At 40.4% G+C, this 15,664-nt stretch overlaps 1 protein-coding gene across 2 annotated transcripts; it reads left to right on the top strand.

The window, feature by feature from the left end:
* The first annotated feature begins 2,156 nt into the window (after positions 1 to 2,156).
* Positions 2,157 to 13,616, top strand: traf5 (Tnf receptor-associated factor 5). 2 transcript variants are annotated; one of them, XM_055906492.1, is made up of 11 exons: positions 2,157 to 2,483; positions 5,729 to 5,968; positions 6,803 to 6,866; positions 7,151 to 7,252; positions 7,421 to 7,585; positions 8,605 to 8,682; positions 9,434 to 9,508; positions 10,747 to 10,839; positions 10,959 to 11,099; positions 11,592 to 11,763; positions 12,156 to 13,616. In XM_055906492.1, the coding sequence occupies exons 1-11, from the start codon at positions 2,416 to 2,418 to the stop codon at positions 12,755 to 12,757; spliced, it is 1,800 nt and encodes a 599-aa protein (XP_055762467.1). In that variant the 5' UTR covers positions 2,157 to 2,415; the 3' UTR covers positions 12,758 to 13,616. The 2 variants fall into 2 exon arrangements, with proteins under 2 accessions (XP_055762467.1, XP_055762468.1); XM_055906493.1 differs by having other exon boundaries at positions 2,396 to 2,483; positions 5,736 to 5,968.
* Positions 13,617 to 15,664: the final 2,048 nt, after the last annotated feature.

Here is a 15,664-nt window from a genome sequence, read left to right as displayed (position 1 = left end):
TTTATTTATTTGAAATCACTTTTTTTTATTCACTCATCTTTAATAGACTTGCTTAGATGTTATGTGTTAGTGATGTTAAAGATTTACTAGAAGCATTGGTCCTTTTTGAAAGTGTTCTTGGCTTCTGGTTAATGTATATTTTACAAACTGGCAAAATTTGCAAGTAGTATATAAACAAAAGGTATATTGAAGACACTATGATGGACAATACACACAACTAGTGAAAAGGTGGCATTGCCGTATTTCTGTTGGATTCTTTGATTTGCCGTAACGCATATTTGTTCTTTGAGCGAATATAGACGTTAAACTTTTATATAAGCATTATTTATTTTTCTACTCGGTGCTATGGACTTGACTGATTTTTGCCTATGTCCAGTATAATAATAACCATTGTGTAAGTGCTCTTACACATCTAGGACAACTGTATTTACGTGATTGAATTGATCTAAACTGGAAGAAACCGATTGAAAAAAATGATGAAATTAACTTGTTTCATGTAATATTAAGCTACGAGGATGTCACTGTCAGTGAATTGATTGTTGTAGTCAGTGAGCCACATTTTCAGGAATTTGTTTCAATGATTTTCATTTAAGATATATTGAAGAACAAAATGTTTGACTTCTGTACAGTTGTGTAATTTGTTTGCTTCATTTTAAACCGTGATGATCATAACTAAAACAAAATCCAAAAGCGTGGTTTTAACGGTCGCCAGTCAGTAATTCCCAGTGTAAGATGTGGTATAGTCCCTAACATATCCATTCAAATATTTCAAACATGTTGTTTTCTGTTGTCTGTCCAGCTACGATCAATAGTTTTTTACCAATTTTGGGAATGAATTAGTGCCACTTCATGTTCGGGGTCGAAAGATTCCGTAAAATGTTATATGTTCTCCAGAACTTCCTGGTTGGAAGATATCTGGAACATTTCTCAAATTCTGCCTAATCACTGTTAAGGAATGGAGGAAGAAATAGGCTAATTCACTACTGTACATGGTGACAAGCTTTAACATGTTGAAATGCGAACTTAAATGACCTTTGAACCACTAATACACTGAGTCATTAATCCTTTCCTGTGGAAATAATGTGGCCAGAAGTACGTATAATCATGGACATTGAGGACTTGCATTTTGCCTTAAAAATATATGACATTGTGTTTACTATGCTATTCGCTTGCCATTATTTCGGTCTCTCGTTGCACTTGCATTTCAATCAAGTGTCTTTCAAACATGTTTCTATTCCATGTCTACTGTAGTACATTTATTTGGTTTGTCTTTGTCTTATGTTGTCATAGTAAATTATTATGTTTCCCTGCCTGCTTATATTGAAATGAATATTGCCCCAAAAATATAGCATACTAGTGCAATCCCAAATATACAACTAGAAATGTAGCATTGAAATAAAATAAAAAACATTTGGAATTGTTGCATAGTTTACCTTTAATTGATTTGTCTACTTTAGCCCAAATCATTTTATCAGCATCCAGCATTGTTTCTGCTATTTGATATGCCTAATTGACAATTTAATGGTTTCCCAAAATCATCACGCCTCAATGTAACTGCTGTGGAATAATTCTAAACAAATGCAATTAAGTAGTATAGTTAAATAGCATAGGCTTATGTAAATAATACCTCTACACTGGGCAGACATCAGTTGGTCTAGTTTTGGTTACCATGCCATTGGATTTAGGTTAAAGGTTGGGTGGAAAAAAAATATGCCCTTAAATTGACTTTTTGCAAATAAATATAGTCAGTTTCACGTTGATTCATCAGTTTTATAAATGGTTCAAATTACGTGGAAACAACGTTGATTCAACCAGTTTTGCCATGCATGTAAAAACATCAGCTGTGCTTCTTGGTGGTCTTGACTTACTAGGCCTAGGGCCTACATGATTCTGTTGTAATGTATTTGTTATATTAAAAAGCAGTATCAATGTGCTCAACATTTCTAAATGTATGCATGTTATTTTCGACCACTTGTTACATTTCCATATGCTCAAACGTGTAATATAGCAGTATTATAAGCACCACTGTGACGTTTGGGTTTGATAGAACTACTAGCTCCGTGAACTGTAGCCTATAGTTAAATTATCACAATGTATTTGAAAATAACTAGAAACTTCCCAATTTTTCAACTCTCAATTTCCAGCAAATACCATTTTAAACCTGTGGATGCATACAAAAGGGGCGATTTCTTCAGCACCCTACCTCGATACGCTTCAGGGAGGCTATGCAAGGTGCCAAACATACATTTTATTTTACCGCGTTTCAGGATACGATCATTTAAAGGGTGTGAACCGTGAACACAGTGCCATTACATTCACTTCCTGAAACATTTTCCGCTCATATAGAATTTGCGGCACGCCGAGTTGTGACGTATATGGGCTACACACTCCGTACTGTGCAGACGTTTTTGCCTTATGAATGTGGATGTAAATTACAAAAGTAAATCAAGAACATCGTCGCACATTCCGTTTTCAAAGACACGGTAAGAACGCACAAGGTAAAATCTGCCTGCTCAGATCTTCAATGCAACAGTTGTTAATTATGTAGGATATGAAAACGAAAGCAAACTAATTTCAGTTTGCCTTTTTGACTAAACAATATAAATACAGAACTTCCTTGGATGTCGTCTTAACATTAAAATAATCTATTTTTTTTATAATAATCATGATGTTTTCATCTATTGGAATCATAACTAATTATGCTGTTCTTCAGCAGTGGGGATTCCCCGATATTGTAGTGCTGCAAAGAGCGCATAATTCTGACGCGGCTTTTTGTCTTTCTCAATATAACGTCAATGAATACCCTCGAACTGTTAATGTAATAAAAGCATAAGCCATGTTCTGCTTAAATTGTCCATGGTCTCATTAAGGATTTGCCGCGCACCATTACCGCGGGCTGCGAGGGGGTTACCCCAAAGACAGAATCGCTGGTTCCACCAACACTAAACCACAAACAAGGCTAGGGGGATTTCTGAAAGGGAGATTCTGATGAGACAATGCGCGGACGACCCACGGTCCTTCATGGGTGCCGATTGAGAATCATAGGAATATTTTCCTTGATTTAACATTAAAACATGTTAGAAGATGGAAACTTTACCACACACTAATGCCTTTCTGAACATCCCGACAAGCAGGGCTGTAGCTAGGGTCTGAGTTTTAGTGAGGTTTGGAAGCCCCCCCACCATTATTTCAATAGATGTTAATTCCGTTGAAGCTCATTAACTGCATTTCTATACAATTTAAAATCACTAAATTGCTATTTGGAGAACCTCAAAAATAAGCTAAAATGACCCCAGCCATTATAACATTGGTTGCTGTAGCTTCATTCACCTCAGTCGATCTACAAACATATACAGTTGAAGTCGGAAGTTCACATATACTTAGGTTGGAGTCATTAAAACTCATTTTTCAACCCCTCCACAAATTTCTTGTTAACAAACTAGAGTTTTGGCAAGTCAGTTAGGACATCTACTTTGTGCATGACACAAGTAATTGTTCCAACAATTGTTTACAGACAGATTATTTCACTTATAATTCACTGTATCACAATTCCAGTGGGTCAGAAGTTTACATACACTAAGTTGACTGTGCCTTTAAACAGCTTGGAAAACTCCAGAAAATGATGTCATGGCTTCAGAAGCTTCTGATTGACTCAAATTATGTCAATTAGCCTATTGGAGGTGTACCTGTGGATGTATTTCAAGGCCTACCTTGAAACTCAGTGCCTCTTTGCTTGACAACATGGAAAAATCAAAGAAATCAGCCAAGACCTCAGAAAAATAATTGTAGACCTCCACAAGTCTGGTTCATCCTTGGGAGCAATTTCCAAACGCCTGAAGGTACCACGTTCATCTGTACAAACAATAGTACGCAAGTATAAACAACATGGGACCACGCAGCCGTCATACCACTCAAGGAAGGAGACGCGTTCTGTCTCCTAGAGATGAACGTACTTTAGTGCGAAAAGTACAAATCAATCCCAGCACAACAGCAAAGTACCTTGTGAAGATGCTAGAGGAAACGGGTACAAACGTATCTATATCCACAGTAAAACGAGTCCTATATCGACATAACCTGAAAGGCCGCTCAGCAAGGAAGAATCCACTGCTCCAAAACCGCCATAAAAAAGCCAGACTACGGTTTGCAACTGCACTTGGTGACAAAGATCGTACTTTTTGGAGAAATGTCCTCTGGTCTGATGAAACAAAAATACAACTGTTTGGCCATAATGACCATCATTATGTTTGGAGGAAAAAGGGGGAGGCTTGCAAGCTGAAGAACACCATCCCATCTGTGAAGCACGGGGGTGGCAGCATCATGTTGTGGGATGCTTTGCTGCAGGAGGGACTGGTGCACCACGAAATAGATGGCATCATGAGGTAGGAAAATTATGTGGATATATTGAAGCAACATCTCAAGACATCAGTCAGGAAGTTAAAGCTTGGTCGCAAATGGGTCTTCCAAATGGACATTGACCCCAAGCATACTTCCAAAGTTGTGGCAAAATGGTTTAAGGACAACAAAGTCAAGGTATTGGAGTGGCCATCACAAAGGCCTGACCTCAATCCCATAGAAGATTTGTGGGCAGAACTGAAAAAGCGTGTGCGAGCAAGGAGGACTCAGTTACACCAGCTCTGTCAGGAGGAATGGGCCATAATTCACCCAAATTATTGTGGGAAGCTTGTGGAAGGCTACACGAAACATTTGACCCAAGTTAAACAATTTAAAAGGCAATGCTACCAAATACTAATTGAGTGTATGTAAACTTCTGACCCACTGGGAATGTGATGAAGGAAATAAAAGCTGAAATAAATCTCTATTATTCTGACATTTCACATTCTTAAAATAAAATGGCGATCCTAACTGACCTAAGACAGGGAATTTTTACTAGGATTAAATGTCAGGAATTGTGAAAAACTAAGTTTATTAAATGTATTTGGCTAAGGTGCAAGTAAACTTCCGACTTCAACTGTAGCATATTAGCTATACAATTAGCCACTACACCTTAACTCGCATCAACTCAGCACCGGAATTCAAAACTATAATTTTATATGTACAGAGGGATCTGTTGGCAGAAAAAGTATTTTATTAACAAAAAGGTCAACAAATAAGTTTGCATTACAGATATGTTGTTGCAGTTTTACAGCCAATTTCCTGCAATTCTACACGTTTTGCCATGTTTGTATGATATGAGTGAGAATGACTACCAGAATGAATGTGGGCTCTTGGATATCAGGACACCTGGGTACATGCTTTGCGTTCCCGGGTCGGTAATTCAGCCATGACAGTTTAGCTGGCTAGACTAACGACTAATTTACCAATCTAAAAAGAAGGTTAACAGTCATGGTCTAATTAAGTGACTGACAATATATTTTTTTGTATTCAAAAATATTACAGGAGGTCCAGACCCTCGGTGTCCTCATATGTAGCTACGGCCTTGGTTATAAGTCCATGTGAATAAACTCCTTAAAAAGATAGGTTTGTTTTAAAATGTGGGGATTTTACATAAACCCCTCCCCCTATTTACTAAACACTTTCATGCACAAATGTTGGGCCTATATCTCATTATGGAGAGCTTTGAATGGGATTTTCTGAATGTCAAAGTCATGCAGGTAGTCAGTCAATTGCAGGACTTCTGGAATAGGACATGTTCATGTCAACAGACTCTTTGTAGATGTACATTTGCATAGGTCTACAAACTGTCCAACATCTACCGCACACCTGTCAGTCTACAGGTTGCCATGGCAACAGAGGAGAGTGACCCGAGTGGATCCGGAGGACTCTCCAGGCAGAATTCGGGAGTGGCGGGACCGTGGGAATCGAACTTGACTGCAGTGCAGCACAGTTTGAAGTTTGTGAAGAAGCTGGAAGAGCACTATGTTTGTCCCACCTGTAAAGGAGTAGTTCTCAACCCACACCAAACTGGCTGCGGACACATCTTCTGCTACCGCTGCATCCAAGGACTCCTGTAAGAATAGTAGTGATAATAAAACAGCCATTTACTGCATGTTATGTGTTCATATACACAGTGAGATTTATTTGGGGGGGAGGTATGACTTTGGGTCAAATCCATTTTAATTCCAGTCAATCTAGGAGTTGAATCGAAATTCTATTTGCGATTTGAAAATGGTCCTTTCCCCTCTGAAGATTGTATTATTGTTCAAGTAAAAAATGACTCCAAGCTGACTGAAATTGAACTGGAATCAGCACTCAATTGTGCAAGATCTGTCACAACTCAATGGGGAAGTTCAGGATTGTACAATTTGAAGTGGTCTTGTGTGGCTCAGTTGGTAGAGCAGAGCGCTTACAACGCCAGGGTTGTGGGTTCGATTCCCACGGGGGACCAGTACGGAAATGTATGCAGTCGCTACTATAAGTCGCTCTGGATAAGAGTGTCTTCTAATTGTAAGTTAGGTGGTTTCTCACCCTGAAAGTAGTCCATGGGCCAGGAGAAATGAATCCATGGTTTGGTTCTTTTTTTAAAACAGCCACTGCAAACTTCAGACACCACAAGATTGGAAATGAAAGCATTTGAGCATTGTGTTTTTTTTAAATGGCCACATGACCATAAAGTAACATCAAACCAAATATGGAGTGGATTGTAGTTGATTTCAGGTGATTCAGCCTTTAAATATATACATTTTAAATTTGTGAATTAATCAAGTTATACAATTCTGAATTCACTCTTTAATCATGTGTTAGCCCATTGAGCTAAAGGGCCATTCTTTGATACTGTAGGTAGCATATGTCATAAATTAAAAGTCAGCAATCATATTGAAATGTGATGCTCTCTTTTGTGCAGGGAAAACTCCCCAGCCACCACCCCTGCCTGTCCTTTGGACAGAGGTTTGATCAAATCTGATGAGGTGAGATTCATAAACCATGGTTCATTTGGGAAGAAAGCTAAATATATGAAGAAATACTTTATTCAGAATTAATTTCGCAGTTTTACTGATAACACAACTGATGTCTACTTTGTATTTTCATTGGTACATAAAAATATTTTTTGGGGTTTTACTTTTCATGAAACTTTAAAGACACCCAACCTACTTAATTTGTAAGACAAACGATTTTATTGACAGAAATTAAACAAATCATGAGTTTCTTGAAATGTAAAACAATACTACACAATTGTTACCGTTTCTTGCAGGTTTTCCAAGACAATTGCTGCAAAAGGGAGATCTCAAATTTAGAAGTTTACTGCACAAACTCCCCCAACTGCTCCCACAGAATGACATTATGTCGGTTGCAGGTAAATCCCACAAGACACCACAAGTACCCAATGTTACCCGTTGCTGTAGTAAATACGAGAGTATTTCCGCCAGCTAAAACAGGACTGTAAAATAAATCATGAACAAATGCTCAGACAACAACACGACCAAACATTTGATACGTGATACATTCCCTCTCTCTTTCTCAGGAGCATCTACAGGCATGTCAGTTTGAGTCATTGCAGTGTTCCAATGCAGGCTGCAGTGACATCATGCAACGTAAGGACCTGCAGGAGCACCTCAGAATCAGCTGCTCTTATCGTATGGAGCCCTGTCACTACTGCAAGCATCCTTACACATGCTGCCAACTCGAGGTGAGTGCCAGAGGAATTGACTGTTTTATAAAAGTCTGTTTTAATATGTTCTAACTCTTACATTGGTCAGGGTTGAAGTTTTATGATATAAATGAAGACTTTCGATGTGCCGTTGTACCCGGGCGGTTTATTTGGGATTTTCTAAGATGGTGGAACGGTCCTCAGGCTCAACATAGTATTTTAACTCGGTTACAAAACCCATAACTAGCCTACTGATTTTGCCACACCCGTTATGTCTAGGTGTCTTAGGCCAAGGTAACCGGATTTAAGTGCATATACAGTACATGAGAAATAACTGTATGCACCTAGGTGTTGAATGCATGTACCCGGGACACAGCTATCTCAACTTAGGTCCAAGGCCAGCTCCGTCTTGATCTTTTGGTCAGCCAGTCCAAGCTATTATTAATTGTTCAGATGGTGACAAAATAAATATGTACAAAAACCAAACTACGAAAAGGCCTGCCCATTCAAAAAGGTTAACAACACAAAGAAACAAACAAAAGGGTGGCTGGGGGGATTCTGGCCTCCTCTCTTTCTCTCAGACTGACAATCACTTGAATTGGCTGCACCTGATGTGTTTCTCAAGGCTTAGCTCAGCATCTAGACCTGATTGCTGCCACCTGGTGATGGAGAGTGGAAGTGTATCCTGGAAATGTGTTGCCTAACTGTGCTAACGCTATGCTACCACCCATATCATAACAAGTAATATTAAGGAAGTGGATTGTCCTTCAACTGTGTTCCCCCTATAACCCTTGGTTGTACTACATTTAGCCAAAGATTATTTTTACAGTCTGGGAATTACATACTGTAATTCTCCCAACAGGTGGCGCAAGTGACTTGAATATATGTTTGAATCCCTCACACTTACTGCAATCTCTTAAGAGTTCACAAAACTACAAGTGCCTTTGACAACACTTGAACAAAGCTCTTTTCAGTCTATTATGATATGATACTGTAAGTCACTAAGAGGGAACATCCTTCTTAATAATCACTTCTTATTTCTGTTCGGACTCCACCAGGATCATGAGAGGCATTCATGCCCAGAGGTTGAAATCAAGTGCCCCAACAAATGCTCCCAGATGATTAAAAGATGCATGGTGAATATTCAGATATGACCATAATATTTGTTTTATTTGCTGAATGTGTTGTTGTTTGAAGAAGGATTTTCTATATTCCTTGACATTTTGCCACAAGCACATACACTGATTGTACAAAACATTAGGAACACCTGCTCTTTCCATGACAGACTGCCCAGGTGAAAGCAATGATCCCTAATTGATGTCACTTGTTAAATCCACTTCAATCAGTGTAGATGAAGGGGGGAGACAAGTTAAATAAGTATTTTTAAGACATGGATTGTGTATGTGTGCCATTCAGAGGGTAAATGGGCAAGAACGGGGTAGGTGCCAGGCACACCGGTTTGAGTATCAAGAACTGCAACGCTGCTGGGATTTTCACGCTCAACAGTTTGTCTGTATCAAGAATGGTCCACCACCCAAAGGACATCCAGCCAACTTGACACAACTGTGGGAAACATTGGAGTCAACATGGGCCAGCATCCCTTTGGAACGCTTTCGACACCATGTGGAGTCCATGCCCCAATGAATTGAGGCTGTTCTGGGGGGGAAAGGGGATGAAACTCAATATTAGAAAGTGATCCTAATGTTTTGTACACTCACTGTACAGCTGTTTGTAAAACTGTATGAGTGTGTAGAACTCATTTGGTTCCTGCTTCTACATCTCACCCAATCTCACTTATCCTTCTCCGTCTGACTTCTCCCCTCACTTTTTATACCCTCCCCGACTAACACCTCTTCGCTTTTAATGTACTCTCTCTCCGTCACACAGCTTGAAGACCATGCTGACCAGTGTCCTGAGGCGCAGACGGACTGTGTTTTTAAGAAATATGGCTGCTTTGTCCGGGTTGGTGGACATATTCTCCCACTCTCTGTGCTTTGGAATCTAATTCTACGCCAACGGAAATCTAGTTGTAGTCGCTCAATTGATCGGTTGGGCTGGAAGCTCCAAAGTCGCAGTGATTGCATTCTCAATGGGTCAAAGTCCTTATTCGACCCTCTTGGATGGGTAGTGGCTGACACAGATGTCGTGTGGTGATAAAACGACAGCCTTGTAACAATTCACCACATTAAGAAATGTCTATACGGTCTCCAGAGTATCTGTCTGAGAGTGTCAGAATGAGCAAAAATATATACGCAACATCCACTATTTTACTGAGTTACACATAAGGAAATCAATCAATTGAAATAAATCAATTAGGCCATGGGTGGTCATGGGAGGGCTTTGGCCCACCCACTTGGGAGCCAGGCCCAGCTAATCAGAATTAGTTTATCCCCACAAAAGGGCTTTATTACAGACAGAAATACTGTCCGGGTGGCTGGTCTCAGACGATCCCGCAGGTAAAGAAGCCCGATGTGGAGGTCCTGAGCTGGCGTGGTTACACGTGGTCTGAGGTTGTGAGGCCGGTTGGACGTACTGCCAAATTCTCGAAACAATGTTGGAGGTGGCTTATGGTAGAGAAATTAACATCAAATTATCTGGCAACAGTTCTGGAGGACATTCCTGCAGTCAGCTTGTCAAATGCACGCTCCCTCAAAACTTGAGAAATCTGTGACATTGTATTGTGTGACACAACTGCACATTTTAGAGTGGCTTTTTATTGTCCCTAGCACAAGGTTCACTTGTGTAATGATCATGCTGTTTAATCAACTTCTTGATATGCCACACCTGGATGGAGGTGGGTGGATTATTTTAGAAAACGTGAAATGCTCACTAACAGGAATGTAAACAAATTTTTCTACAACATTTGAGAGAAATAAGCTTTTTGTGCATATGGAACATTTCTGGTATCTTTTATTTCAGCTCATGAAACATGGGACCAACACTTTACATGTTACGTTCATATTTTTATTCAGTAATGGTAATAGGTGTTTATATGAACTAGTCCTGTACATTACAACCAAAAGACACAGATATGAATTTGTCTTGGTTCAACAACAGCCTTACCCATCGTGACAAGTTAATGTCAATACAGTATGTATAATGAGTGTTATAATTCCTAAACATGTCTCGACATGATAGGCAGTTGTATGGCAACAGATGATTGCCATACAACTAATTGTTATTTCTTTCTGTGTGGACAGGAGAGGAGAGCTCAAGTTCAAGTCCATGAGGAAACCGCTCTCAATGACCATATCCTCCTGGTTCTGGGGAGCAACACCAAGCTGGAGACACAGGTAGGACCGATCACTACCCAGAACCTTTCTCAAGTTAGGATTCAGCCCTTATGGTGCCTAGATCAATGTACCAAAGGGCAAGTTGTACCTGGAGACTGACCATTCCTCTGACCCGGCAGATGGCAATCCTCCAGCAGGAGGTGCTGCTGAGGCACAAGGAGCTCCAGGAGAGGAGCCGCCAGGTCAGCGGTCTGGAGAAGGAAGTCCGCCCACTGGCCCAGCAGGTCAGCCGATGTGACAACACCCTGTCTGCAGTACAGGTAAGAAGCAGTACTGTATTGTAACCAGTACAACACCCAGAGGCCTGGCTGGTCTAGTGGTAATGTTGCAGCATTTCTACAGTGTAGGTATAGGTTTGAATCTGGCCTACTGCCCATTAACACAGCCACTCTCAATCTTTCCCCACTTGCATCTTCTCTCTGTTCAATCAAATCTGAAAATACCTTAAAATTATTTATGCAAATAATGCACTCTCTGTCTGCAGTACAGGTAAGAAACACTGCTGTTGCTGTTAATGGAACCCAAAGCAGGAATCATTCATTCACACACTGCACTTAATATAATCCTTTGGTCATAGGAATCAAAACTTTAGGATTCGCATAAGAGGAGAGACGACCTTGATTGTGTTTGAGGGCATGCAACAGAAAACGTTTTAAAACATTCTGTTTGGTGCCTAATGATTATGAACACTACCCATGTAAATAGCAGTACTGAAAAGAAAGTGTTACCGTTTTTTGGTCGCGCGTGTACAGAGGTCTCTGGAGGAGCAGCGGGATCACATCTCCAGCGTCCAGCTCCAGCTCGAGGAGCTGTCCAGTGTGTTTGGCCCTGGTGTGGCCCGGGAGGAACTGGGCCAAATCAGAGCGTCCCTGGACGCCCTCAGACAGCAGGTGTCCGTCACGGAGGGGCTCAAAGACCACCTGGGTGAGTGGAGGGGGTCCTTAATGGTCTGGGTGAACTAAAGGTGGATTAGAGATCATTATTATGGTTTCCACCGACAGTAAGCCCATGAAGTGTGAAAAGTGGGTCTTGTGAAATGTAACTGGCACTGGGTTATTTAAATTATGGTAAAACTGCCTCTGTCTTTGGCAGAATTCAAGTAACTCAGTGGTTACCAATCCCGGGTTACTGGAAGACGCAAGACTTTTAGGGCAATAAGCTAAAGTCTCCAAGGCTTGTAACAGATTATGGAAAGACTCAAAACTGTTAGGCCAATGATCTTAAGTCTTTAAAGCGATTGTAAGCAAATAATTAACATTGTAGTGACGTGGATTAATTAAAGTATAAAAAAATTCCATCGCCCATCTTTCCCCCAGGGGAGTTGAAGGAGACCTACATGCGCCACTCACGCCTCCTCAGCATCCACACGGCGCAGCTGGAGTGCAACGAGGAGCACTTCAGAGAGCTCGAGTCCACCTCATACGACGGCAAGCTCATTTGGAAGCTCCGCGACTACCGCAAGAGGAAGGAGGCCGGTGCACAAGGTCAGGGACCGTGCCTGAGCAGCGCGCCCTTCCACACGGGCCGCAGTGGCTACAAAATGGCCGCCAGGGCCTACCTGAACGGTGACGGGGCCGGCCGGGACACCCACCTGTCTCTCTACGTGGTCCTCATGAGGGGCGACTTCGACCCCCTCTTGCCCTGGCCCTTCAGACAGCCTGTGTCATTGTCAGTGCTGGACCAGAGCGGCACCAACAACCACCTGACTATGAGTTTCAAACCCGACCCGGAAAACACTAGCTTCCACCGGCCCGGCTCGGCCGCTGCAACCTCCACCGCCCCCACCAACGTGGCCTCTGGTTTCCAGTGCTTTGCCTCGCATGCCCAGCTGGAGACACCCAAGAACGCCATATACGTGAGAGACGATACGCTCTTTGTTAAGGTCAAAGTAGACACGAGCGGTTTGGAGGACTTGTAGAGAGGCCTTAAAGAACTGGTTCGAGATCATTTCAAAAACAGTTAGTTGATGCTACGAAGCTCAGTGCAGGCCAAGGCCTCAGCTGTACTCCAAATTTAGCAAAGTAAGCAAACAGAAAGTGTCAGCAAGTCCATGCATTTTCCCCCAGATACTGAAACGATAAAGCAATACAGATATTGCAGTGAAGTATTTACATTTTTTTTTTATTGCTTTAGCCTTGTCTGCAGACTGCTTGTATGTGTTCACTGAGGATTCAAGTGTTAATGCTCCCCACAGATATTGTATTTTGTGTTTAAGTCCTACAATCAGAGAGCATGTAATCTATTAATTGTCAATTGATGACATCTCAGGGATTTTAATGGACAGCTGTTAAAAAGTAGTTGATGTAATTGTAATAACTTTACTGAATAAGCCAATATACCGTACATGTTGAAGGTTTATATAAATTATTGTAAATTATTTAGAAATGTAAACATTATAAAAGTAAGAATGCTTATTCATTAAAGTTATTATAAAGTGTTACCATTGAGTGAATTGTTTCATGCTTTTTTCCTTCAATTGATTCATGAATTGTTACATGTGTTTTTCCTTAAATGTTGTGGTACATGCATAACAATCATCCATGTGTTTTGTTTATATTGAACTGTTTATCACTGATTATGTTTCTGCATTTTTTAATAAAGTAGTTAGGGTTACCAAATGGGTAACCAAATGTGCTCGTTCTAGAAGTGATGAGTAGAGTTGAAGTGACATATTATTTTGAATGCTATAAAGTAAACAAATGTGAAATGTATTGTATAGATAAAATGGCTATTAAAAGTAATAACAATTGAAATGTGTGTAAGTTCTATGTCATTGTGTTACGACCTATAAGGACCTTAAATTCCCTCCAATGGTCAACTTATTGGGGAAAAGGTCTATATTAAAGAAAATGATTAGCTAATCACACCCTTTTAGTATTTTTTTAACAATTTGAGGATTCCATTGAGGATCTGGTGTCTAAATAAAAAAAATCACAGTTGTTGTTGAATTGGCATTTGGGCATGACATTTAGTCATGCCCAAATGCCAATTCAACAACAACTGTGATAGAAAAATTACATATTTACCTGATTTGTTTGATATTAATATACTTAACTAATAGTATGACATTTATGTTCTATTAAATGTCTGTGTGAACTGAGAGGAGCCTAAAAACCTACAGCTGGCATTCCATAGATAAATGTGGTGGGTGTAAGCAAGAGAGCGAGCCTGGAGGAACAAAACAAAATCCTTATTGTGTCTAGTCCTTCTTGCATCTGGGAAACAACACCAGAGGCAGATGACCACAGGATAAACCCAAAGGGGCTTATGGTGCCCCCAATCTGCATGGGAGGGGTGGATCCAGCCATGACTTAGTATCAGTTATATAAAAACTCTGCATGGCTGTAAATGTTCGGCTACTCGGCCCAACAGTCAAGAGTGTTGGGTTGACTAGTCTCATTATTGCAATAATTAATGAATATTAAATAAAGATGATTGTTTGAAGAAATGACAAAGTCTCTCACAGTATGAATTTTCCACGACACAACCCGTTCATGGTAAACACTGTGCATGTTGGCTCAAACGTAAATTAACTTTAAAAGTCAAAGGCAATGTGCTGCTCTATACCGTGTATTGTATTGAATGCAACAAAATGGCACTCAAGCGCAACAAGAAAAAAAGATTTAACACTGTAACCATTGTTTAGTGGACTACACGAATCCAAACAATAGTATTGCAGCACAAGACAAATTAACTAATTCTGGAAACCTAGTAGTTACCAATTATTAGCCATAAGTTAATTGTTTGAGTTGTTTAATTTTGCTCGCTTTCAGAGATACAGCAAGCTATCTTTAGAATATCTTGCCACACTGAGAACTAAGCATACAACAACCAGTTGGTGTATAATGAGGGAAGGCATGATCATTTGGTCTCACAGAAAGCTAAAGTTGATATACATTTGATTTTTGCATTAAAACTGTTCTCATTATTCAATACGGCTATTTATCAATGAATGTATAATGTTTGGCTCCATATTTTGTCGGCTGAAGCTGCAGATCCGAAGGTAACCGCCCAGTTCCGCCCTGTCAGCTCCTCTGGAAGCCTCTTCCCCCGAGCTGATGATCCGAATTACATCCTGGCAATGTGTTTCTTTACCTCTACTTTACCCACCAATTTCTGTGGTCACCCTACCTTCCCATTTCTCACTGTCAATTGTGAACGATAATTATATTTACCAGTGAAATGACAATGCAGAATTTGCATTCCAACCATTTGATCCCAATACGTTTCATGGGAATATGCGCATTGGATCTTCTTGAATTATATGCAGTGTTGTTTCAAAGTACTGTGTTTTATTTGAAGTTTGTTACATGCTTTTTCCCCCTTACATTGTGTTTACATGCATAACAACACTTATGTGCATCACATCCCGTTGTGAGATGCCATTCATTTGTCCTGCTATGCCTTTGATAGAGATTGGCGGGGAACAATCTTTAGTAACATTTTCCTACGTACTGTATCTGAAACCACTGTGGGATGGACATGAACCTCCACAATGACAGTGTGTGCGGATCATTATTCTTATGACTGTGTTAACGGTAAAGCAGCATGTGAGCTTTCGTGTAAAAAATATTATGGGATGGCAATGCATAATAAAAAAGGACACTTCAGAAACAGGTATGCAGCTCTATTATACATTTCTATGGGAATGGGGTGCTTTTCTGGGTAAATACTGAAATAACAAGGCTGGGATTCAATCCAAGGCACGTTACAGAGCAGCGAACTAAGCGAAAGAAAATGTATGTGATCTATGAGAAAGAAATTGTCTTTAAAAAGGTGCATTACCGGCTAGTACGCTGCTCCATTATGGAATCCCGGCCTAAGC

This window comes from Salvelinus fontinalis, chromosome 40 (genome assembly GCF_029448725.1).
Source record: "Salvelinus fontinalis isolate EN_2023a chromosome 40, ASM2944872v1, whole genome shotgun sequence".
NCBI classification, from domain to species: Eukaryota; Metazoa; Chordata; class Actinopteri; order Salmoniformes; family Salmonidae; genus Salvelinus; species Salvelinus fontinalis.
This window is presented reverse-complemented; position numbering and strand designations above follow the sequence as displayed.